The 26,305-nt window shown below is 46.8% G+C and overlaps 2 protein-coding genes across 3 annotated transcripts in view; one reads left to right on the top strand and one right to left on the bottom strand.

Moving 5' to 3' along the window:
* The window catches only part of LOC135905736 (uncharacterized), a 48,245-nt gene extending 23,310 nt beyond the window's left edge, over positions 1 to 24,935 (bottom strand). The window contains exon 1 of the mRNA XM_065436750.1: positions 24,477 to 24,935. Coding sequence (XP_065292822.1) covers positions 24,477 to 24,905 — 429 coding nt within the window. The 5' untranslated portion in view covers positions 24,906 to 24,935. The remainder of the gene's footprint in view (positions 1 to 24,476) is intronic.
* The window catches only part of LOC135905734 (inactive dipeptidyl peptidase 10-like), a 480,802-nt gene continuing 456,751 nt past the window's right edge, over positions 2,255 to 26,305 (top strand). The window contains exon 1 of one of the 2 annotated variants that reach the window (XM_065436724.1): positions 2,255 to 3,036. In XM_065436724.1, the coding sequence (XP_065292796.1) occupies positions 2,911 to 3,036 (126 nt within the window). In that variant the 5' untranslated portion in view covers positions 2,255 to 2,910. The remainder of the gene's footprint in view (positions 3,037 to 26,305) is intronic. The other variant, XM_065436734.1, reaches the window with a different exon arrangement.

Below are 26,305 nucleotides of genomic sequence, written 5' to 3'. Positions count from 1 at the left end.
CCATTGGCTTCTCTCGCGTTTGTGTCCGCTTTTATTGCGACAGCCAATCTGTTGCGACAGCCATCTTCTGTCGCGCGCACGCGTGCGTTTATGTGCCCTCGTCACTAGGTTGCCTCGTCGCCTTTTTCACTCTGCAGGCATCTATCTATCTGCGGCGCGCGTCTGCATCGTGCCACTTCGCAGGCGCGGAGCCCTCCACCCGGGTGTCGGAAGGAAATGCTTTTCGTTCTGGTTTTAGTTTCGTTGCACTGAAAAATGTTCAGCTCCGGTTCTTCTCCTGAAAAAAAAAAGATAATCCGCAACGGTTCATAACGGTTTTGGTTCGCATGCAGAAATTTTCGAAGGAAAGTATAAAGATAAAAAATACAATATTTATTTTTCTCACTAAGTGAATTATGCATTCTGAGACCATTAGTAAGGGAATTACGAATTCCGAAGCCCTAGGTTTTGCTACGCTGTTGATCTGCTATAGTGCACCGAGTGGCAGGCTTAGATTAGTGGAGTGCTTGACTGGCTACTGCGGGTATTATCCCCATTGCTATCCCTAAGTTACGCGCTAATGCTGACGTTGCCTGACGTTGGTTGTCTCGAATTGCCGACTACCCCCTTGAACCGAAAACCGGTAAAAAACATTTCGGTCCCACTCCGATACAAAATAATACGAGTAAATAACTTTCCGGTTACGTTTTCGTTCCGGTCACAAATATGCTCCTTTTTTTTTCGCTTTTGTTTTCGTTCCTTTCCGACACACTGCTCTCCATCGATTGCGTGTGTATGCGTGTCGGTGGCGCCAGCTCAGTGCAGAGCGCTCGTGCCGTATATACCGGCGTCGTTTTCCGACGTGCATCTCTTTGCTGGCTACACTTGCCGCTACGACGGTTCTGCACTCTTCACACGTGTGTTGGCGGCGTTTTTGAAACGATCTTTCTTAGCGTCCACGCCACTTGTTACTGTGCTTTCTGTTTGTGCATGCCTGACTATGGTATATAGATGTCTGCAGTTTATTTCTAAGGGCACAAAGTTTCGATCTTTTCCTTTCTATGAGAAGGGGTATAAAAACTTTTTGCTTTCTCTAGCTCTCTCTCTTTTTCGAGTGCGGAGAGGTGAAGAGCGGGTACAGCACGCTTTTACGGGATGAATTTCTCCTAACTTCTTTACTTTGTCTCTGACTATAATGTGTTTTTTTTTGCTTGCGTTTTCATTTGGTAATTTCTTAGCTAATATTTGGGATAGCGGGCTCTTAATACAGTACCTACATTTCCCATACTTCCGAAGAGAGAGAGAGAGAGAGAGAGAGAGAGAGAGAGAGAGAGAGAGAAAATACTTCCGAAGCTGGTAAAGAACCTTATACGCTGACGTAAGATGTGAAATGTGGCAAGATGGTCGCACTGCATTCATCTTAATCAATCTAAGACAATGTAAGACTACGGGTTGCGTTCACCGATCAGTAAAATGGCGCAAATAAAACTTGGGGGCAAATAAAACTTGGGGGCCTTCAGGGCGTTACTAATCCAACTATTATCTATGTATCATTCGAATAATGGCGGCATTCTTTCAGCGCCTCTTGAAGTACTCGTTGCGAACTTGAATATCAATGAAAATTACGTTCTGCCCCCCTCCTGAAGTGGAGTGCTTCAGACCACGCACGAGGGGCGCCAAACTCCTAGCGAGTGATCGTCGCCAGTCGCATTCGTCGCTGCCATGGATGGTGACGCTTGTTTTTCCTGCGACGCCAGAAAGAAGCGTGCAGCCGCCTCGTGCACGTGCTCGCACGCACTCGAATAAAGGGCCGCGAGCCTTTTCGGCCCCGGTGCTCTTTCTGCCGCGGGTCCCACGAGCCGAGAAGCGGCCCGCGAGGCGGAGCGCGGCAGCGCCCGCGTCTCCCAGGCGGCGTCGTGGCGGCCGGCGGGAGGGGGGCGAGACCGCCGGGCGCGCCGCCGCTCGACGGGACCCCGGCGTCAGTCTGTGCCGGGACGAGCCGGCGACCGGCGCGGACCGTGGTCGCCCCGAGCCGCGCCGCCGGACATGTGCCGCCTTGCTCCGCTGCCGCCGGTCGAGCCCGGGACGTCGTCCGACCGCGCGGCGCCAAGGGTCCCGCCGCAGCGCTGCGCAGCTGCTCCGTAGCTGGCGTCCGACCCCTCCCTTCGCCGATGCGTCGGATGCGTCCTCAAGGACGTGCTTGCATCTGTCTGAGGAGACTGTACGTTCGCTGTCTCGGTGGACGCGGAGAATTGTCGGTGGCTGTCCACCAGCGACGACGCAGCGTCCCCCGACGCGTCGTCGTGTCGAGTATTTCGCGGCCGCCGGACTTGTTTGGGAACGCGAAGGGTCGTACTGATTCAGAGTATGTGCAGAATTGGGGTGGCGCTTCATCGTGTAGGCCGGACATTGCGCTGTCGACGGCCCCGTAGCTGCACTAGTGGCTGCGCCTGGACTGCTCGCAAGATGCGGAAGAGTTTCGCCGCGGACGCCGGAAAGGAGCCGTGTATGCGTTCGTGTCACAGGGAGAGGGACTCGCCGTAGCGGCAGAAGAATGTTACCAGACATGTCAGAGGCGTGAAAGTGTGCCTGCCAGCTCCTTTCCCTGTAGATTCCAAAGTCTGCCCGCGTGTGGTGTCGTATCGAAACAGAAGGACTTAGGTATCTCTCGTCCACAGCCGCCGCGACTGCGCCGTTTCGTATCAAAATCCACCGGAAACAGCAAATAGTTGCTCTAGAGCGTTTTTTCACGAGCCAAATCCCTCCCGCAGAGGTACACGCGGTCCAAGGCGATCGCAGTGCGGTGGCAGGCGCTGCGGGCACCGCTCTGCTCCTCCTCCCCGACGAACTTTTGATTGCTTTCAAAGTAGCCATCGCCGTGCCTCTGTGCCGTTCACCGCAAGTGCCCGCCCAAGAGGCCCGAGCCTAGCCATGAATTACTCCGGCGGAACATCTTCCGTGCCCGGCAAGGGCCAGGGGGGACTGGAACGAAAACCCACCTCTGGAAGCACGAAGAGAACTTCGCCGCAGGACCCTGCCTTGCCCGAACAATTCTCGGTGAGTCACGGCTCGAAGCTCGTTCGCAGAGCAGGCTCGTATTTGTTTTCCCCTGGCAAGAAAAATCGCCCCGAGCCGCAGCCTATATGTCCGGCGTGCCTCCGTCGCGCCAATTCATCTTAGCGCGGCGGCGTGCGCTTCGCTCGGCTGCAGGGACCGCAAAATGAGCAGGCGTCGTTGCGCTCGCAGATTTGTGCGTCATTGTGCGCCACGCACAAATCTGCGTGCAAATGTCGCAAGTACTGTGCTGTGCGAGGAAAGCGATATTCTGCTTCGTTCACCTGGCGCATGACAAACAACTTATGTGACACTGTGCTAGGTGCAATTTATATCCTTGCGTATATACGTAAGAATCGAAAAAAAAGAGAGAGAGGTAGTGAGGGGGGTTCGTGATACAAACGATCAAGGCGTAAATGGCCGATGCTACCATAAGCATAGTTTTTCTACCGATATTTTCAACGGGGACGCAGACTTCTTACCGCTATGCTGGCGATACATAGCAATTATTGAGCCGTTTTGCTTCGCCGACACAGCTATATGTGGAGTGAAACTAAATACACGTAAAACTACCACTGGCGTCTCTGTTAAACCAAACGCTGTATAATCGGCGTTTTTTGCGTCCCGTTTCATTTTCTTTCTTGGGCTCCTATAGAAATTCTATAAAACGTTTCGTTTTTCCTACACTCGTATGTATGCAAAACGCGTGAGGTATTGCTGTGCGCGGCATGCATTCCTATAGCCTCCCGTGTCTTTCCATATCTACCAGCGCCCCCCGTTCATCTTAGCTAGAGAGCAGAATGTTCTGCCCTGTCGGCTCTGTTGCACGTGTTTTTGCAAATCAGTGCTCGAGACAGCGTGCAGGGCCATTCGCGGACAGCATAGATTTGCGTCAACTCTTAGAACGCGTATGTCGTGGCCCAAAGCATCAAGGAGTCTGATGCTGTATAGTTGGACATTGTTGAATGTGCGTGTGTGACTCTTGCAAACATAGGAGAAAACAACAAAATACGCTACATTGCCATGCAAAAGCGGTGAAAACGTATTCGGTGGCATACGCTTGCCATCGTCGCATAAAGTTTGACGTCTAGCTTCGCCCAGACCTTACACTAATTTCGCATTGGAGGCCTGTCGCAAGGTGTCACACCGTTTACTAGTGCGATTACTTTCACAATTATGTGGACGTCGTGAGGCACATTTTTTCGACAGGAGCAACACAAAAGTACTTGTTGCACGTTATAGAAAGACAGCGCTCGTTGGGAAGATGTCGCGAAAATGTAGCCAGCGAACCCTTCCAGATATCGTCGAGCAGTTTTCAGTGCAAGTATTTGTTGTTATCACCCCAGCGTCATTTATAATACCACATTGTTTGCACAATTGACATGAAATGAAGCTTATTCGCCCATTGATCACAGTCCGTTTCCCGTGCATTGGGGGCACGTTAAACATCCCCCGGTGGTCAGAATTAATCCGGAGTCCCCCACTACGGCGCGCCTCATATTTAAATCTTGGTGTTGGCCCGTAAATGCCCAGAATTCAATTCAATTCCATTGATTACATGGGGGGAACTGAGAAAAAGAAAGTTGCAAAAGCAGCTAGAGATCCCAGCGGTCTCTGTTACGTAGGCAGCTAGTCGCCAACATATCCAAATCAAAATGTAATATCGTGCGCAAAAATCGCTTTTTGACATCCTGCTCACACACACAAAAAAAAGTCTGTATTCGCGCAGTCTTTTGCGCCTTTGCTCTCCCGTTCCCTTCTTGCAGTACGTGTTTCTTTGTTTGATAATGAGCTGGTATCCGCAACCTGTCAAATGAAATGCACCTGTTACGTTCTCATTTTCCGGCAGGCGCATTCGTGTGCAGGCCTGGCCATTAAATTGTCAGACGGGATGCTGCTATGAAAAAAAATATATATATAAAAACGCAATTTTAACACTGATTTGGTGTTATAATCATTTTCGATCACCCCTGTGTCTGCCTTTACTTTTAATATTTTGCTCTTATTCTTCTTTCACTCCCGCCCCCCAGCATTTTTTTAAATGTCTGTTTCAGCATCACAGGCGCATGCTTATATGCGCACGTTACGCGTCTCCCTAGTTCCGTTTATTCCTTATGCTTTTTTTTTTCTTCGCCGGAACGTTGCCGTTTGATGTAGGAAATGTAGCACATCCATTATATGTTTTTGTGTCTGTGTGCCAGCGCAGCACTTGTTGGTAACATGTTTGACTGTATCTTCTATTGATTATATGTATTCTCTTCAATGCTCCCAAAGTGTACTTAGGGGGACCTGTCTCCGTCAAGATGCTTTTAAGCATCCGTTTCCCAACTACCCTTTTCTCCTTGGAAGACAAAGTAGAATCTGATTTTGATTATTATACCTTTTGATGTGTTCCAACCCTTACACATTTTTTTATAGAAAGTCTATAGACGTCTATGGACTGTCTATAGACTTTCTATAAAAATTTTTGTAAGGGAAAGAAGTGTAGCCCTCAGAGACAGTGGTCTCTAGAAAAAAAAATTATGGGGTTTCACGTGCCAAAACCACTTTCTCATTATGAGGCACGCCGTAGTGGAGGACTCCGGAAATTTCGACCACCTGGGGTTCTTTAACGTGCACCTAAATCTAAGTACACGGGTGTTTTCGCATTTCGCCCCCATCGAAATCTGGTCTCTAGAGCCTCTCAAGCTTCTATGTATAGTATCGAACCAGGTCACTCACTCAACGAACAGCAAGATACGACAATCAACTGTTTGCTCAAATGAAGCTTCCTTCAAATGAAATGTAAACACGCGAGCTTTGTGGGGTGTCGGGGATGTTGTACTCGCAGTTGTTTCTTGATCTGAACAAGTTCGTTCCAATGGTGTTTTATAAAGCGGTGTTCTACTGAAGTGACTTGAAACGCATGAGCCTGTGTGCAAATGTAAACTGTCTCTCCGTTTAGTCGTGTCGATGGAATGTTCATTTTTTGACGTTTGTGAAAATACCAGTATCAATGAAAAGCTAACAAATACAACTTTAAGAAAGTGGTGGTGTCTCATCATTTAAGCGCGAAATAGCTACAAGCTCCTGCATGCTGGGTCGTTAAGAGTCGCACTGGATAACTTATACGACACACCGCCTGTTCGCCATCGGTTTTACCTTTATGCTTTTACGTTTCTCCGTTCGGGGTCTTTAGCTGACCGTATTTATACCGCGGTTGTTTCCATGTGCGCTGTTTAGCAGCTGCATACAGCTCAAGTAAACGAAGTTCTCGTTATTCTACAGATAAAAAGAAAACAAAAAGTACATACTCGTACATAATGTTTTCATTTCTTCAACGTAGTCTGCCTAGAACTGCGGTAATGTAGGCGTCGTACTTGGTAAACAATCCCTTCTCTATTCTTTTCTCTCTTCATCATTCACTCGGATGCTTTCACGCCGCAGTTATCGTCGCGATCGGCCGCTGGGCGAGACATATGATAAGAAATGAAGAACGGGAAAAAAAGGGAGTGGTAAAAAATTTGTACACTTCAGTGATTCCTTCGACTCTGAACTTATTTACTGCCACAGCAGCAAGATCTCGTAGTGCAACAGCCGCAACATTCAAAATCGGCGTCGCAGATGTCACCTGTGTCTGTAACTGCAAAATGTAGGTCAGCTCGTACGTATAACGATGCTTCTGAAGCATTTCGTGGATGTAGGACGTCCGTACGCTGGAAAGTACCGAATGCTGGCAATGTGCATCGAGTGTTACTGTGGACGCCTACGAAGCCTGGAAGTCCGAATTCTTCTTTTCTTTCATTGGTTTCTTGAAGCGCTATAACATCTGGCGGGGTGTTCATTGCGAGGAGCCGAAAGCCTAGATCAGCATGCCGTGGTCGCTGGGACCTGCCACTCCATTGCAGCACTTATGGACGAGGCTTTCGACAAGAGTTCATATTGTTTCTAGTGAAGGCCGTCGAGAAGTGGAACGACAGCCTCGAGAAGGTGCTATGCGGCCAGTTCTGCTGGTGTCTGACGACCGGCAATCAGAGACCTGACGATGTTGACAAGCATGTTAAGAAGGTCGTTTACAGATCGTTTTGGGCACCCTATTTACAGTGTTTTCTGCTGTAGACGGGGCCTTGGCAGAAGCTGGTTCGGACGCTTTCGGAGGCGTGATCTCGGTAGAGACATGTTCTTATGATTTCGATGAAAGCGCCGGCCACGATGTCACTCAGAGGCAGAAGTTCCGCCTCCCTCCTTCCCTCCGATGCACGGTGTCTGCGCTATTATTCCAACGCGCGGGTACATACTCAGTTGTGGCATTTCCAGCCGCTGGACGGGTGCTATGGCCACGTGTCTTCTTTCCTGATACCTTCTTTTTTAGCGTTCTATTTCATTTCATTACATATTTTCTTCAGTGGGGGATAGTCTTTGTCTGTTTCCAAGTGTTCACCTTCACAGTTAGGGCAGGGAGATGTGGGACTGTCGCAAGAATTTACGTCTTGATTTTTGCCACATTTAGCACAGACCACAACAGTTTTGTAATAACCCTGTACATTACCAATCTTTAGACATTTACGGCACTGTAAAAGACTTGGTACAAAAGTTCGAACTGTGTATCGCACCAGTCCAGCCTTTATATAGATAAGTAGCTCTTCCAGTCACAGAATATCTTCACACACTTTGACGAGCCGAGCCTTCGAGTGCTGATTTTGCATGGTGGAGTGCAAACGATCATGCTTTTCAAAGCGTCGTCTTGAAGTTCTAGGTCAGCATCAGATATCACCAGCTGTTACATTCGCGCCCTGTGGTATATAAGCCCGCGTGTTGACACCACAGAGCTGAGACAGGCCAAGTTGAGTTTGCACCGGCCGTCTTCTCACCTGTTGTGTCTACGGCAATGATATTTTTGCATGGGTTCACTCGAACCTCTTGAATAAGACCAGGGGCTAGTTTGAAGAAAAAGTCATGAAGTTTCTGTTTGGAGATGCCATTGAAGCTTACCACGACGTTGATAGGCACGAAGTCTACTGTCGTAGTCACGATGCTTTTCTGTATGATGGTCGCTTCACTTGAGGACGATGTCGAGGACTTCCATCTTGAACGCCGGTGCTTAGCAGGTATGAAGGTGCCCGAGCCATCCGACCTCGCATCAGACTCGGAATCGCCAGCTTCTGATGCGAGTGAAGAGCTGAGGTGCTTCCTTGCAGCGGGAGGCCTGTCCCTGCCGCCATACGGGTCCGCCACTATCTCCCCCATCGCAAGCTTTGCATGGAGGGTCTCCCAGCTAAGCAGGAGTCTTGAGGGCCAGTACAAACAGCACTGGGTGTGGCTGACGCATGATGAAGCACCAAATTAGAAAAAAACTTCAGCATCAAAAGGAACCACTAACCGAACGCAAGAATTTCGTCGTCGTCTCCCTGACAATAGGAGGACAAGCGCATTAGAAGCACTAGCGGCGGCTACCTCATGCATAATTTGTCACTTTAATGTTTTTTTAAAATTTTCCCTCGGAACACCATGCACGGACGACAGAATATATTAAGTTTATACAGGGGAGAAAGTTTATTACATATTTTTTTTAAAATAAAGAGAACGAGGTAGCTACCTAACAATTATTTCTAAAAATATGGATAGCCGATGCCTAGAGAATGAATATGTTGCTATATGTTCACCTCGGTTTGAATTGATTTGCGTGATTTTCACACCATGGAAAAAAAGAAGCCTGCAGACTCCAGTGACCCCTTCGGCAGTTTCTTATCAACGGTGTGTGAAACGCGCATGAATGATATGTGTTTCAGTATCGCTTCTCTTTCTGTTAGCCAGTGCTAACGATTCACGAAAAAAAAATGAAAACCGCTTCTATTTATTTAGAACTTTAATTAGGGATGAAAACATCGCCAGAATCAGAATCAATAGCCGTCATGCGCGGAAGTTTTCATACTCTGACTCATATTTATAAAAAAAAAGAACAACAAGAAAGAAGGAAGAAAAAAAAGAGGCTGCAGTCTCGCCGGAAGGCGAAGCAGTATTACTGATAGCGAGGTATAAGACAATTACACGAATAAAGATTCTTACTGTATAAATCCGTGTAAGAGACACACCCCCAACTTGGCAGTCAATATTTAAAGAAAAATGCAACTGAGACGCAATCGCCTTCGGTGCGCTGAGTCCGCACGCAACGTCACGATCGAAATCAGCGTTATAACTGCCACACACACACACACACACACACACACACACACACACACACACACACACACACACACACACACACACACACACACACACACACATATATATATATATATATATATGTATATATATATATATATATATATATATATATATATATATATATATATATATATATATATATATATATATATATATATATATATATATATATATATATATATATATAAAGCGCTGATTCCGATCTTGATGTTGAGCGCGGAATCAGCGCACCGAAGGCGATTGCGTCTCAGTTGCATTTTTCTTTAAATATTGACTGTCAAGTTGGGGGTGTGTCTCTTACACGGATTTATACAGTAGGAATCTTTCTTCGTGTCTTATACCTCGCTATCACTAATACTGCTTCGCCTTCCGGCTAGACAGGGGACCGAGCGAGTAGCCCGATTTTTTAAATCCCATTTCATAAGTAGCCAACAAATAAAGACGCCATGGACATCATAGTGGAAAATATACTTAGTAATTGAGTTAAAGAAAGTATACAGTAACGGAAATGAAAGCCGATGAAAAAACAACTGGCCGCAGGTGGGATACGAACCCACGTCTTCGTATTAGGCGTGAGATGCTCCTACCAAACGAGCTACCGCGGCGCCGTTCTCCCATCCACTTTCTGGGATATTTATGTTTTACTACTAGAACTAACTCTGGGAGTGTTGGCCAGTGCCAGCGATCTACTTTGGGGGCACATTCTAGGTGGGCCGACGGCTCGTAGCTTTGCGTGCCCTACGTTCCCACGGCTCAGTTTGCGTTGAAGCGATAGACGGCACGAAGGTCACTTCGCTCGCTGCTGCTGCCGCGATTCCTCACGCCAGCATTTTGACAGTGACTGTCCGTGGTCATCGAGTATAGAGCATTCGGGTTTGCCTGTGCGCGCTGACCCCTTGCTAGATAATTTAGATAGTAAGCGAATGTTTATAACAGGGCGATCTACTCCGGCGGCTGCAGCGTATGGCGCCGCCGCGCGAGCCCTGTTTGAATACGATCTGCGATGCGGACAGTGTAGGCGTCTAGGCGCACCGAGGGCCGATAGCATTAGAGGGATTTAGTTTAGGGGACGCAAGGCGTTGGGGCCCCTAGCGCTTGGGTGCGTTTGCGTTTGGTATACGCAAGCAGAAACACGTTATATGTTAGCGGTCCTAAACGCAAGCCGCACTGAGGTCGCATGCCCTTGCAGTGCCATCAACGTCTGATCGCTGCTGCATTGTTATCTTTTTAAATATGAAATCAAGCATATGAAGTACATTAAGCTATATTTATTAAAACCAGTTAATATATATAAAGGCGGTGTCTGTCGACACTAGGCAAAATATTTATAAGATTATCTATGCGCTTAGGTTACGATCGAGGCCGAGCCGAACATACGTTTGGTAAACTGTAGTTAGTCGTCTCGTGCAGCATAATTCATTGTGGTCTGCGTTTTGTTTATTTAGAGCCTCCTGCAAATTTTGACATGCCGCCGTTGAGGCGACAGCGTGCCGGTGTGTTCTGCGACCAGTGTTCTGCCGGGAAATGCGCACGTGCACACGTCCTCGCCGGCATAGCTATGTTCACCGTCTGTGTGGCGAGACGGGCGGCTGTTCTCGCCAGGTCTCGTTTCTCGTAAGTTCTCGTACACCACGAGAGTCACGTGGGTAACGCGACCTCTTAGGGGCAGCGATGTTTTCGGCCGCCCCAACGCCCCAAGGACGCAAGTAGACGTAGCGGCCTGCGCATGCGCAGTACCGTAGCCCCTAGTTCTTGCGTACGCAAGCCGCTTGCGTCCCCTAAACTAAAACTCTATCTCGCTCTCTCTCTCTACTATATATATATATAATAATCTTTATTACATCCAGTCATGTCAAGGTTACAGATCCAGCCCGCATAAGCAACATTGCATCAACAGGGTAAAAAAAAATACACATTGACATTCGAGATGAGTTCGCAATCAGGTTCGCATGCTTCAAATCCCGATGAAAACTTCAAAGAATGTGGGCATTACTTATCACCCATGACCTTAAATGTGATTTTATTTGTTTAAATGTTCCCGCGATATCATTCTCATTCAATTTATTGAAATTAGCGGGCACGTAGAAAGCACGAGTTCTCTTGCCGTAGTTTGTGTACACACGAGGTACCACATATTTTTCTGTCTGACGTAAGCTGCGCGATTTCACGTTCAAGTTTTTGAATTTAGTAGAAAAATAACTTTTAGACATGGCGTCGAACAAAACTTGTTGCTCGACAAGCAACATGCCTGACTGGTACATGCTCAGCAAGAGATCTTCCCCGTGATCAAGTGTGCCATACGAGAGGCTATAGGCAATTTTTTTTAAGATGCGGTTAATTATCTTAAGTCTACTTGAAGAAGCAAAGCCATAAATTGTTATTCCGTACTTTATGATCGATTCCCCAAGTGCCTTGTAAACCATTTTACGAATATTTACATCACAGAAAGATTTTAGGGCATACAAATGAGCGCACACAGCACGTAAGCGCCTTGCGAGTTCTTCAATGTGGATATTCCATGACAATGTGTCGTCGAAGTGTAGTCCCAGGTATTTTGTGCTATTTACCAGAGCTACCGGAGGACATGAGCATGCAAGGCAGTCACTGGTGTGGAGATAAACAGGGGAAATATCCGCGACTGCTTTATATGGGCTGTGAAAACATATCATATTAGTCTTCGATTTATTAATTAACATTTTGTTATTAATGAACCAACCAAGTAGTTTACAGACATCATACTGTAACACTCTAGCGGCTTCGTTTGAAAATTTATTTGATACAACCAAAGCCGTGTCATCAGCGTATAAATAAAGTTTTGATTTTAGTGGTAAGCAAGCAAGATCATTCATGTAAATGTTAAACAAAAGCGGTCCCAATACGGATCCTTGCGGTACCCCTGATTTAACATGCAACAAAGAACTATAGGACTCCGCCACACGGACACACTGTTGTCTGCCTGTTAAATAATTTTTAAAAAATGAGTAATACGGCCCTCTGAAACCACACCTGCTTAGTTTTGATAGTAACTGTTCATGATCTAATGTGTCAAATGCTCGTTGGAAATCAACGAAAAGAGTCAAAACAACATTGTTTTTATCGATTTCGTTACAGATATAGTCATTAAAATATATATATATATATATATATATATATATATATATATATATATATATATATATATATATATATATATATATATATATATATATATATATATATATATGGGGGGGCGGTGTTCGGATTGATGGTCGCACCTCCCCCCCCCCCCCCCTCTGGAACAGTGAAAACGTTTCGCCTGTGAGAATGGTCTACGTTGCAATGCCAACTTCATCGACCGTTAAGGTTACTAAGATTACTTCACCAATTGTTAAGATGACTAAGGGCAGGAAACTTGTACACATGGCAGTAGCCCTGACTGTGTGCGGGGACGGGCGTGGGCTCTCGGACTCGACCGTGGCTTTCGAAAAAAAAAAAAAAGGGGCAACGAGACCACAAACAGCCAGGGTTTAACCTTCTTCCTGCGAAGCCAGGCCAGCTCTTCCAACTGGGCATTCAGAGTGCGCAAACCAGAGCACGGATCAAGGCGCGCGCCATGCCACTCGCCACTCCTCTCTCAGCCGGCGAGTGGTGCCTCATAGGTGCTAACTTGTTCCAATGGCAGTGACCACGTTCATATGTTTGGTGCTTACCCATCTACCTCTTACAGTTCTAGTTTCTCCGTCCCCCAGTGTAGGGTAGCAAACAGGATGTTCTCTTCTGGTTGACATCCCGGCCTTTATTTTTCTTTCATCTCTCTATTACACAAATGCGACGATTGGGATATATGCGACAATTCAAACTCCAGTGGCACGGCGTTCCGAAGAAGGCTTGTCGCTACAGCCGTAACGACAGTTGGTTCCCGCGTAACCTATCGCGCTAGAACTGCAGCTGGGCTATGAGAGACGCTAGGTTGGAGGGCTCCACGGAGCCGTACTTTCATTGCGATATCAATTATAAGGACATTCAAGACGCGTTCGCGCCTCTGCCGTCGACCCGTCACGGTCGATGATGCCTGCGTGGCCCGCGCTTGGAGGATTATATGGTTTTCAGAGACGCCAGAGACGCGCAGTGCGCTTCGCCGTTATAAAACGAGTACAGCGCTCTGCCTACACCGCCGCTGGCATGAGTGTTGTGTGCACAGACGCTAGCGTCATGGCGTTGAAGCTACCTGCATATGCCGCACCGTGATGCGTACAGCGTGGTCCGAGCGGACAGCAATTTGGAAGCTACGAACGGCGACGGTTTCTCGTCGAATGCATCTCGTGCGCGCGTCGCCTCCAACGCCGCTTGCGGTGCTCCTCATCACGCCAGCGTCGTGAGACGCCTAGTAGCTGGCAGGGCGCTGTCACTGCGTGCAGAAGTTCGGGTCTCGCATCGCGCCAACATGTCGCCCCGTGTACTGTTAGAACACTGGCCAATGAGCTCGAGCGCCCCGCTAAACACTGCTATTTCTGTCAATTGCTAAGGCTTTGAACCTGCGGGCGAAACTGCTAACTTTTAACAATTATTCTAAAAATCCAAAATTAAATTATGGGGTTTTAAGTGCCAAAACCACTTTCTGATTATGAGGCACGCCGTAGTGGAGGACTCCGGAAATTTAGGCCACCTGGGGTTCTTTGATGTGCACCAAAATATAAGGACACTGGTGTTTTCGCATTTCGCTCCCATCCAAATGCGGCCGCCGTGGCCGGGATTCGATCCCACGACCTCGTTCCGGCTCCACAGCCCAACACCATAGCCACTGAGCTACCACGGCGGGTCAATTATTTTCATCTTTTATTCCTTTCACGATCGTTGTAGGCTTACACGCCGCTTCGCTGCCGTTATTGTCTGGATCGGCCACTAGGGTTGACAGACGACAGGAAAATAATCGAAGTGACAGAAAAAAAGTCCTTACGCAGCACGGTCCCAATTAAGGCGTTTTACATCATCCAAGGTTCTTTCACGTGCGCCAGAATCTTAGCACATCAGCTGCCTGCGTTCGGCTTCTATCGAAATGAGAATGCCGTGAGCAAGAAATGCCGTGCAACCTGTTCGAAGGCTTGCGCGGCTTTACTTGAAGCTTGCTCTTTTCTAAGAAAATGCGTGAAAAAACAACAACAAAGAAGTCGAGTACATGAAACTTGATTTATCACTGACAAGCGTGGAAGAAAACGTAGTATAGCACCGAGTTGAAGGGGCACCCTAATTGTGCATGGTGCGTCCTGGACGTATTCCATGAGACGAGGTCGGTAATGCTTGCAACAAACAATAACAATTCATGCTTATGCACCTAAACCTACTGCTGACATGTGTAAGCATTACACACAATTTTCTTAACTTTATTTAATTTTCTTACCACCACCACAGTGACTAAACAATTTTTTTTATATTTTTGAAAAAATAGGAAAGAGAAAATTCTTGCGCATAGTCTAATCGGATACACGTTGTATTGCAAGATGCATATGTCAACTAATTTGTGCTTGATTGACTCACGCGTTGGTGAACCCGCTCGGGTCACCATAATGCTTAGTTGACTGCTGTGGTTCGTGTCCAAATGCAGTATATTTTTTTTTTATTTAGCGTGCACACTACGAGGCTTGTGTTCCGCGATATCGCTGTTATAACCGCGGAATTTTCCTAAGAAGTCACGTGTTCTGTACTGCAAAAAAAAAAAAAAAATCTCACTCAGTTCGACGCATCCCGATATGCCCGCCTTGCACATGGCTGTGGCGTTCTGCTGCCGAGAACAAGGTCGCTGGTTCCTTTCCCGGCCGCGGCGGCCGTATGTTTATCAGCGGGAAAGGTTAAAAACGGTCGTGTTAGGTAATTTAGGTGTACGTTAAATAACCCCAGGTGGTCAAAGTTACCTAAACCGGAACGTTTTACTGCGGCGTCCCTGCTATAACCCGCCGTGCAGTGTCGGGACATTAGGCCCCACAGTTTTGACGCATCTCGATCATTCATTCATTCATTCATTCATTCATTCATTCATTCATTCATTCATTCATTCATTCATTCATTCATTCATTCATTCATTCATTCATTCAACTTTATTTGCCGAAAGAAGTCGGAGTCGATGTGGTCGGGGCCGTAAGTCCAGGGCTCCGCTGGCCTTTGCTGCCCGCCAGACCAGTTGGATTAGCGCTAGTTGCTCTCCTGGATCCGAGCTGGCGAGTAGTACTTCCCACTGCTCCTTATTAAGGGTGTAGATGTGTAGGTGTTTGCCTACCTCGACGTGTCTGTTGGAACAGTCCCATGAGATGTGAAACAGGGTTGGCTTTCCACCACACCAAGGGCACTCGGCCTTGCATGCTTCGGGAAACATTTTGTTTAGTAAGTGATGATTTTACCCCTCATGTAAGGTCCCGTCTGTGGACCCTCGAGGTTTAAATAAAAAAAAATTAGGGAATATGTTCGTTTGTATTTTACGGAGATCGTTGGCTTCCTGACTGTTGAGTGATTTGTTAGGTGGAGCGAATGTCTGTCGGTCGAGTCTCTGATACGTGAGAATGTCTGTGCTAGAAGTGGGGATATCTGTGGGTGAAAGTGCGATCACCTGCCCTGCTCGGTTGGAAAGTTCTCGAGCTAGGGCGTGGGCTCTCCCGTTGCCCGAAGGCAGACGTGGCCGGGCACCATATGACTTTGTGGTGATGTTTGAGGTAAGTAGGTACCAGGTGCCTCATGTTTTTGGGAACCAAGCATTTCATGAAGAGTTTACAGGCATCTCATGAGTTTGATAAAATCGCGGATCCATTGTCAGCTTCTTGCAATTTAATGGCGTTGGCATTAGCTGCCGCTTCCACTTCTACCGTTGAAGTGGTGACGATTTGATTGATGTGGATGAGGTCTAAGTTGTGATGGACCGCTGTGTAGATGAATCCTCTCTTATTGGATAATTGTGCTGCATCTACGTATATGACGTCGGGATTATCTTTGTACATGTTGGTGAGCGCCTTGACTCTGGCCTCTCTTCTGTCCGGGTGTCTGGTGTGATGTATGTTCTTTGGCACAGGTACGACAGAGAGATGTTCTCTAATGAGGTGAGGTTGCTCCTGTCCCTGTTAACATATATTGGATTCTGGAGGTAGCCCGCTCTCTTGAGGATCGCCCTTCTAGAGTGGGTCCCGCTGAGGCGTTCGCATTGAGATAGCAGAACTGCAGCCTTTAGCTCAGCATAGGTATTGTGTACCCCTAGAGACAGGAGTTTGTCCGTGGCGGTATGTTTGGGAAGACCAAGAGCAGTTTTGTAGGCATTCCTGATAATGACTTCGGCTTTCTCACCTTTCGCTTTGCTTGTCTTGTGGTACGGAAGGCTATAGGTGATTCTGATTAGTACCAATGCGTGGATGAGCCTAACAGTGTCTTTTCCCTCATGCCTGTCCGATGGCTAGTTGTCTTTTTGATCATTCTGACAACACATTTTCGTGATTGCGTTTAGTGTGTCTAGAGTGCATCTGGCGCATCCATTGCTATGAATCCAGAAACCCAGGATGCGTATCAGATCCACTTCCTTGAATGTGTGTCCGTCCACTTAAATATTGATGCGACTGTTGCTTTTGTATCATTGGTTGTGGATGCGTATCACTTCCGACTTCTCTGGTGTACATTGGAGCCCGCTGATTTTGACGAAGAGGGACATTGCATTTGCTGCTTGCTGAAGAGTGTCCTCCTTGCACCCGAAAGAGCCCTCGTTCGTCCAGAGAGTGATATCGTCAGCATAAAGTGTGTAGCCTAGATCTTCTATGTGATCTACGTGTCTGGATAGTCCCTTCATGGCTATGCTGAACAAGATTGGTGAGATAATGGAGCCTTGAGGTGTACCCTTGTTGGGTATGTCGAACGGGTCTGACCGAGTTTGATGCAGGCGTATAGTCATGGTTCTTCTATTCAAAAAGAATCTGACATAGTTATGGATCCTTTCTCCGCAATCTGTCACGTTGAGCTCGTCGAGAACTCCTTCGTGTGACAGATTGTCGAAGGCTCCTTTCATGTCTAGGGCTAGTAGGAGGTTTTCGCCTCATGTGGGAATCTTGTTTAGCACTTCTTCCCTGATGAGAAGGAAGGCATCATCTGTGGAGAGGCCTGGTCTGAACCCGACCATGTCTTCGGAGAAGTAGCGGTTGCGTTCTAGGTATCTTTGTAGTCTGGTAGTTATCACTCTTTCGAACATTTTCCCGAGACAGGACGTGATGGATATTGGTCTGAGGGCTTCTAACGTATGTGGTTTGCCTCGGTTGGGGATGGTGATTACAGTGGCTTTTTCCCAGCTATCTGGTAACTGACCACGGCTTCAGCAGTTCTCACTGAATAGGTGCGTAATAGCCTCCATCGCCGGGATTTATTCGAATGGCATTTGTTATCTTGTCTGAACCCGGCGCTGTGTTTTTCCAGGCAGCTCGTGCTGCTTGGAAGATTTCGTGCACGCTAATGGGTGCATCTAGGACGGGGTTCGCTTTGCCCATGTATGGTCTGGTGCATGGAGGTATGTTGTTGGGTCCTATGTACTTCTCCTTAAGTTTATCAATGAGCTCTTCATTGGTACCTTGGAACAGGTGTGCTATCTTGTGTAATGTTCTGTTAGTCTCGTTCTGGGTTTTACCCGGTTCTAGCATGCATCTGAGGTTATTCCATGTTTTTGTCGTGCTGAGAGGGCCTTTGAGGAAGTCACAGAATTGTAACCAAATATATGTCGCCAGTTTGGACGTGTAGATGTTGGCCTTTTCTGTGAGCTCGGAAATGCGCTTGTATAGCTTCTTGTTTAGTCTGATTTCCACCGTTTCAACATGCTCCTTCTGGCCACCCACATGTGTAGGAGGCGAGTATCTGCTACTGGAGTTTTGGTAGTTTGCTTGACCTGTTTAGGGACTGCTTCGTGCTGGCTGCGGATTGCTTCTGTAAGGTCCTGCCAGTTCTTTTGTTCTATCTGTATGTTCTTACGCAATGCTGTCCAGTCGGTGAGATTCACTTCTCCCGTAACTACTCTCCTTACATGGGTGTTTCCAGTGAGAGACTAAGGATGAGGTGGTTGTTTCCGAGGGTCTCGTCCAGAGTTTGCCAGCTCGCATTGTTCACGTTTAAGGTGATAGTGAGAAGTGAGGTAAGGGTTCGTGTCTCTGTTGATGCTGTTCCCCGTTCTTGTGGATTGCATAACGATTGCATCTCGATGCTGTCATGGGTGCGCCTTGCGCGGAGGCGCTCCCTGGTCTGGTGTTGGTGCTGTTGGTGTTGGAGTCAGTTTCCGTGCTCAGCCATCTTTTTGGTTTCAGGTTTGGTAGTGTTCTTCTTGTCATCCTCGCTTCCCTTAGTCTTTTGGAGCAGTCCCCGGAACCAGCTAGGTGCTCCCCTTTGTAAGTGCTGCACACGGGCTTGCACTGATAGTCTGGTAGCGTTTCTTTTGCCCCACACGTGTCAAAGACTCTCATATCTGGATAGGGAGAAACGTCGGTGGGGTGTCCGGATTCCTTGCACTTGTTGCAGAATTGTACCGTGCTTATGAGGGGGTGGCAGAGTCGTTCCCCTCCTCTGTGGTACACTCTGCTTTGTATGCAGGGGCCGTCGAAGAAGATAACTGCGGAGGAGCTATCGACTAACGTTCTGGCTCCGACAATGTCCACGTCGACGGACCGGATACATAATTCGTCTAGGAGCACTTCCGGTTTGGTGTGAGGATCCACTGCGCGAATGACTCCTTTAAGGATGTCTTCTCCTGGGGGCGGATACGCGTTCACCGAGTGTTGCTTGCCCTTGAATCTTAAGTGCTTGATTGATCCGATGGCCAGAGCGTCGTGCTCTTCGGCCATAGAAACAACGCAAATGTTGGAGCCTATCTTTGGTCGTACGAGAAAGTTCTTGTAGCTCACCTTGCTCGCCGTTGAAATGGCGTCAGCAAGGTGCGTTGGTGATAAGTCTCTGATTGAAAGACTCTGCATAGGTCTCAAAACAATCTTGAAGTGGCTTCTCAGTAGTGGAGGAGGTGGTTTTCGTCCCCTCCTGCCGTTATGTTTCTTGGCGGTGGTCGGAAGAGTGCTCTCGGACGACGAGCTTTCACGATGTTGGTTTCCCACGCTTTTCTGTCTCGCCAGCTCTCGCTTCTTGAGTGAAATGACCGTTTTCCAGCCCGCAACGGCGTTGGAATCGTCTGAGGGCGCGGTGTTTTCCGTATCTTCAAACTGGGAATCCATGCTTTCGGTAGGATCGACCTCCAACATGCTTCATATGGTGCGTTCCGCCGCAGTGCTCCCCGGCGGCTCCAATGCTTCTCTATGGCGTCAAGCGCCTCCGCACACAGTGGTGCCGGCGCGGTCACTGCTTCGAAACTTCAAAAACTCAGAAAGAGGCGAGAAATTCATTAACAGCTTAAAACTTGGTGTCCTCGTAAAGATTGTGGATAGTTCTTTCCCTTCGCTGAATCAGAAATAACCCACGAAATGAATAATCGCAGGTAATCAGCACTGTTTGCGGAGCCCATGCGACGCGCGTCCGCTCGCCCTGTCCACCAGCAGCGTCTCCCGCGTCTCGATCGGTACGCTTGTACTGGGGCAACAAATGACGACTCCCGTATGTGGCGTTCAATATTTTCTTTTTTTGTTGATGCATTTCGTCGTACTTTAGTTTTTTTTTTATTTCAAGAAACCCCTAAAGGCCCTCACAACGAGGGTATTACATAGGGGGGTGACAAAAATTCAACAAACATCTAGAGAAGCGTATTCAAGGAATAGGCAAAGAATAAAAAAAAACAGAACAACAACACTCAATGAGACATAATGAAAAAAAAACGCAACGTAGTAAACAGAACACAAAAAAATGTATATATATTAAAAATCAAACACATTGCGGTAATGGAACAAAACTAGAAGAAAAGCTACTCATCACATTCATTTTTTAGAAGTTCATGAAATTTGGACGAATTCATTTCAGTTGCGATTGAAGCAGGCAGCTGGTTCCACTCAATAATTGTTTTGGGTATGAATGATTTCGCAAAAGATGAAGTGCGGCAAATGATGCGTTTGATCTTGAAAGGATGGTCACGGCGTGGAAAGACCGCCGATGGTAATTGAAAGAAATCGTCATGAAGCAACGGATGATGGTAAATTTTGTGAAAAAGTGTTAAGCGAGCAAGTTTGCGACGATGGGAAAGGTTATCAAGACCGGCACGAGCCTTTAACAATGTGACGCTAGTGAAACGTGAGTAATCTGAAAAAATGAAACGAGCAGCACGGTTCTGCAGGGATTCGATGTTATCTATGAGGTAGGTTTGATCCGGGTCCCATATGGCTGAAGCGTACTCGATTTTCGGACGGATTAGGGTGGTATAAGCAAGTTTACGCACAGGCGCTGGAGCGTGTCGAAGGTTACGTTTTAAGAGGCCAAGAGAACGGTTAGCAGCTGCTAAAATCAGATCGATGTGATAGTTCCAGGTTAAGTCGGACTGAAGGTGAACCCCTAAATATTTGTAAGTAGAAGCTGTCTCAACTGTTACGTGATTAATAGTGTATGCAGTTGGGATGCGGGAAGAGTTTCTTGTAAAGGAGACCAGCTTTGTCTTAGAGTGGTTTAGCATCATTAGCCACGATGAACACCAAGTGTTAATTGAATCAAGGTCAGTTTGTAAAAATTGGTGGTCAGTTTCACATTTAATGGCTCGGTACACAACACAGTCGTCCGCGAACAGTCTGATTTGGGAAGATACACAATCGGGTAGGTCATTAATAAATATTAGAAAGAGCAGGGGACCAAGCACGCTCCCCTGGGGTACACCGGATGTGACTTGAGCCATCGAAGAGTTAGAACCATTAACAGCTGTGAACTGAACGCGAGATGAGAGGAAGTCTTTAATCCATGCTAAAACCTGAGGGTGAACATTGAGATGCGATAACTTGAGTAGTAGTCTATGGTGGGGGACCCGATCAAATGCCTTAGAAAAATCGAGAAACAAAGCGTCGACTTGAAACCCGGCGTCTACTAAAGTAAATAAGTCGTTAGTAAATCCAGCAAGCTGAGTGTCGCAAGAAAATCCCTGGCGAAAACCGTGCTGATATTTATATATGATGTTGTGATCTTCAAGATAATTAATGATATGGGTGTGTATGACATGTTCAAAGAGCTTTGAGAAGGTGCAAGTCAGTGAAATGGGTCTAAAGTTTAGGGGATCAGAGCGGCTGCCATATTTGAAAATTGGGATTACTTTAGCTACTCGCCAGTCATGAGGGATGCAGCCAGATGATAAAGACTGAGAAAAAAGTGCAGAAAGGACTTGAAAAATACTCTGAGATATATTTCGAAGAATTTTGTAGTTAAAGCCAAGCGGGTCGGTGCTTGTAGTATCTTTAAGGTTATTTAATAAAGAAAGAATACCACCATCACTTATAACTATAGAGGACATGGAATAATCGTGAAGTGAACTGAGTGCTAAAGAAGGGGTAATGACTTCATGAGTGAAAACAGACGAAAAAGCGTTGTTAAAGAGTTGAGCAGAATGGGCATCATCCAGCTGATCACCATTGCAATTTGTTAAGGATGAAATGGGGCGTGAATGTGGGTTAATTACGCTCCAAAATCTTTGGGGATTATTAGATAGCATAGTGGGTAAGACGTCACTGAAAAACTGGCGCCGGGTGGCTTTCAGCATTATTTGGTAATCCTTGTCGCTTTTCCTGTAGGTTTCCCACGTAGTTAATAGGTTGTTAGCAACTGCCTGCCTATACAAACGCTTTTTCTTTTTATTGGCTCTGCGCAGCCGCTCGTTGAACCAAGGCGCTCTTTTACTGCACCTAATTGAGATAACCGGTATGAATCTTGTAATGAGGTTAAGTAGGGTTGTTTTGAACAGCGACCAGTTCTGTTCAATGGAACGGAAAGTACATTCGGCTAAGAACCGCCCAGAAAAAGTGGTTAATTCGAGATTCATCTGGTCAAAATTAGCCCTGTTATAACACCTGATCAGCTTTGAGGTAGTTTTCCTGTCAAGCATACGGTGATTTATGCACCCGGTAATGATGTCATGGTCAGAAAGACCACTAAGGTGAAATATTTTAGAAAAAGCATCGGGATTATTGGTTAGGATCAGGTCGAGAATGTTGGCAGTGGTACCTGTGGATCGCGTGGGCTTTGTAATGAGCTGAGTTAGGTGAAAATCTAGACAAGACTGCAGAAAAGCGTGCGCATCCTTATCACTTGGTGAGACAGATAGAATGTCCCAATTGATACTGGGGAAATTAAAATCACCAAAGATAATTAGGACGGAATTTGGAAAACGCGTACACACATCAGTCAGTAGGCGACAAAATTCGTCAGCAAACCCATCGTTCAGGTCAGGTGGACGGTACAACACACCAGCAATAATATTTGTAGTAATGCACTTTATCGAGATGAATATACATTCCAGAAAAGAGGAAACAACAACTGGTACGATAATGAGTTCTTGCTTCGCCGCAATAAGGACGCCACCTCCTCTCCTGTCCTTTCTGTCACATCGAAAAAAATTAGAGAGTTTTAGAATTGGGGGCGCAAGGCTCTGGGGCCCCAAGCCGCGTTGCGTCGGTTGCTGTTGGGTCTAGGTGAGCAGCAGAGTTTGAGGATTGGGTCGAACGCAGACAGCGTTGGGTTGAGCGCTCGGGGCGCCGCAGTGTGGAAAATAGAAAGGTGCTTGAAAGAAAAAAAAATGAACCTCTTTTCTTACACGTGAAAACAAACAGAATGCATTTTTGAGCAAAAAGAACAAACAATAAAATGTAAGAAACTGTGTTAGTACCGGTTAGCATTGCGAATTAAGTGTGCGATTTTAAGCCAAGCAAAGCCAATCGAAGCAAAGTACTCTTAGTTGGTGTTTTCTTGTGACGCGCTGCGAAAAAACTGCGAGTTCACCCATGTGAAATGACGAAAATCAGTCGAAGTAAATAACGTATGCTCTGCGACCATCTGCTGTACGCCATCGCTGTCACCCACGAGGGCGGCCCAAGACGGCTTGGGGGCCCACGCTAGTTTTCAATTCTTGGGTCTTGGGTTAACGCGAACGCAAGAACGCAAGACTGGCTTGGGTTCTGCGCATGCGCACTTGTGGCGCGCAATTTTCCTGGGTCCCCAAGCCGCTTGGGCCCCCAATTCTAAAACTCTCTATTAAAACTTGATTCGCATGAAAGGATGTTATCGTCGGCAATATAATCGTTAAGCCACGTTTCAGTCAGTGCTAATATCGAGGCTCCAGTGGAGTCGATAAGGGAGGAGAGGGCAACACTTTTCGCCGTAACGCTTCTGATGTTAGTGTATAGGAAACACATCTTATCTAAACACTTCGGTCCCGACAATGATGGTGGTGCACGATCGGAAGCATCATGGTGACTTTGATTGTGTCATTCGGTAGAAGACTCGGACACACGCACAGCCCGATTGCCAGTGGTATCCCAGAGATAAACATCATTGTTCACACGAAGTTTATTGAACGACAGACGAATGCGGTCCCCCTCCCTCCTTATCGTTTTAGAAAACTGCCACAGTTCACGGCGTTTCAGCCGAACTGCCTCAGAGTAATCGCGTGATATACTTAAATTGGTGTTCTTTAGTTTGTAGCCAAGACTAAGGACAGATTCGACTTCTTTTTCATTATAAAATTTAGCAATGATGGGTCGCTTCTTGTCTGTCGAAAAACGTCCTAAGCGGTGAGCTCTGGCAACGGAGGTAACAGCAATGCCAAGCTTTTGAGAGCAAAATTCCCTCACATGCCGCTCTGAGTTTTCCCAAGGCTCAGCTGCATCACTGTCATTAATGCCAAAAAACAACACGTTTGACCGCCTTGAGCGATTTTCCAGGTCGTCCACCTTGTCCTGAATTTTAGAGATGTCAGTATTTTCATTAGAAACAGGCTGATTAGAAGGTAGTGTTTCAAGTTTGGACTCCAATTCCGTAACCCTTTTGGTTAACAGTTTAAGGTCGTTCTCAAGGGTGACGTGGATGTGCAGGACCTTATTTATAGACTCAGAAAGGCTTAAGTTGTTCGCTTCAAGACGCTGAACTGTTGCTGCCACGGCATCAAGCTTATCTTCTTGCGCTTTTGTCATAGGGCCCGGGTTTACCTCCACGTCACCCGCGAGAACCAAAAGGCGCCAAAAGTACAACACAGCCGCGCGCACATACTTCACATAATCAATTACACCAGGGGGCCATGACACCGCAAAGAGACGAACATTATTGTCCCGGTAACACTTAGTTTCCAAATAACTAACCTGTACAAGTGTTCTGCGTGAGTAGGGATGCATAGCAGCAGTGTCGTGGCATACGGTGTCCGCAGGAATCCCTCCTTTTTCAAGCGGCCAGATAAGTGACGTGGCCCCTTGTTGCCCGACGAACATGGTAGTGGCTTCCAGCGTTGGCGAGGCAATGTGATGCAGGCAACCCAAAGGCGGGCAGCAATCCGCAGACGGTTCCGTTATGAAGGCGCTGGTATCGTTCATCCAAACGTTCATCATGGGCCCATCCAGACAGCGGGGTCGACTCGGTAGATTGTCCAGGAAAAGTAGCAGCAGCACCTGTACAAGTGTTCTGCGTGAGTAGGGATGCATAGCAGCAGTGTCGTGGCATACGGTGTCCGCAGGAATCCCTCCTTTTTCAAGCGGCCAGATAAGTGACGTGGCCCCTTGTTGCCCGACGAACATGGTAGTGGCTTCCAGCGTTGGCGAGGCAATGTGATGCAGGCAACCCAAAGGCGGACGGCAATCCGCAGACGGTTCCGTTATGAAGGCGCTGGTATCGTTCATCCAAACGTTCATCATGGGCGGGGTCGACTCGGTAGGAAGTCAGCGGGGTCGACTCGGTAGATTGTCCAGGAAAAGTAGCAGCAGCACCTGTACAAGTGTTCTGCGTGAGTAGGGATGCATAGCAGCAGTGTCGTGGCATCGACACTTAAGCGATTTTTTCATGAAAGAGCTATAGACAAACGAAATGACTGCACCATTTCTCACAGAAAGAAATTTCGTTTATATGTTGTAGCCGCCGTGGTTGCTCAGTGGCTATGGTGTTGGGTTGCTGAGCATGAGGTCGCGGGATCGAATCCCGGCTATGGCGGCCGCATTTATATGGGGGCGAATTGCGAAAAACACCCGTTTACTTAGATTTAGGTGCTCGTTAAAGAACCCCAAGTGGTCGAAAATTCCGGAGTCCTCCACTACGGCGTGCCTCATAATCAGAAAGTGGTTTTGGCACGTAAAACCCTATAATTGTAATTTCCTTTAATATGTTGCGGCCATGACGTCACCTGTAACTCCTTTCGTTATGTAAAATGAAAATTGTACGGCTGCTGTCTCAAAGCCTGAAACATTATAATATAGAAAACATTCCCGTAACGTTACGCGCTGTACGCGCTGGGCATGTTATGTTCATACGTTCTGTGAGAATTATTTTGTTCTGTAAGATGAAAATAGTGCGGCTTCCGTCTTGAAACCCCCTTGAAACATTATGCATAGAAAATATTCCAATAACATTGCGCGCTGGGTTTGTTGTTTGTATGTTACCCTGTTATGCAAAACGCAAACAGCGCGGCTTCTGTGTCAATGCCTGAGACATCATAATACAGCAAACTATACATGATACACAAATATTGAAAAGATGTTCTTTTGGAATTTATGTTTTCATTAAAGCACGTTTCTACTTCGAGCCCCACGTTATTTCGTCACTATATTACGCCTATGTTCATAGCCATCTTTCTTACTGCGTCTCATCCTTGAGTAACACGTATAACACACTGCTCATACCCCTTCAGCACTTACAAAATAAGGCTGAAAAACTTATGACATTTAGACCATTTACATGTCATTCTCCTCCCATATATAAAAATTTAAATATCCTTCCTCTCTAAGAGTTGTTTCGCCATAAGCTATCAATCTTCATTTTTCGTCTTCTACACAAAGAGGTACCCGTCAAAAATTTTATTTAGTAGTAACAAAATTAGTTTTGCAGAGCTACAAAATCTACTACTTCCATAAGGTAGAACTTACTAGGGGAAGTAAACCACATTTTTTACCGAAATGTCAAACTGGAATAGTATTCCATGTGAAAT

The sequence above is a fragment of the Dermacentor albipictus genome, chromosome 1, assembly GCF_038994185.2.
Source record: "Dermacentor albipictus isolate Rhodes 1998 colony chromosome 1, USDA_Dalb.pri_finalv2, whole genome shotgun sequence".
NCBI classification, from domain to species: domain Eukaryota; kingdom Metazoa; phylum Arthropoda; class Arachnida; order Ixodida; family Ixodidae; genus Dermacentor; species Dermacentor albipictus.
The sequence above is the reverse complement of the archived record's forward strand: the minus strand, read 5'-3'. Positions and strand labels throughout refer to the sequence as shown.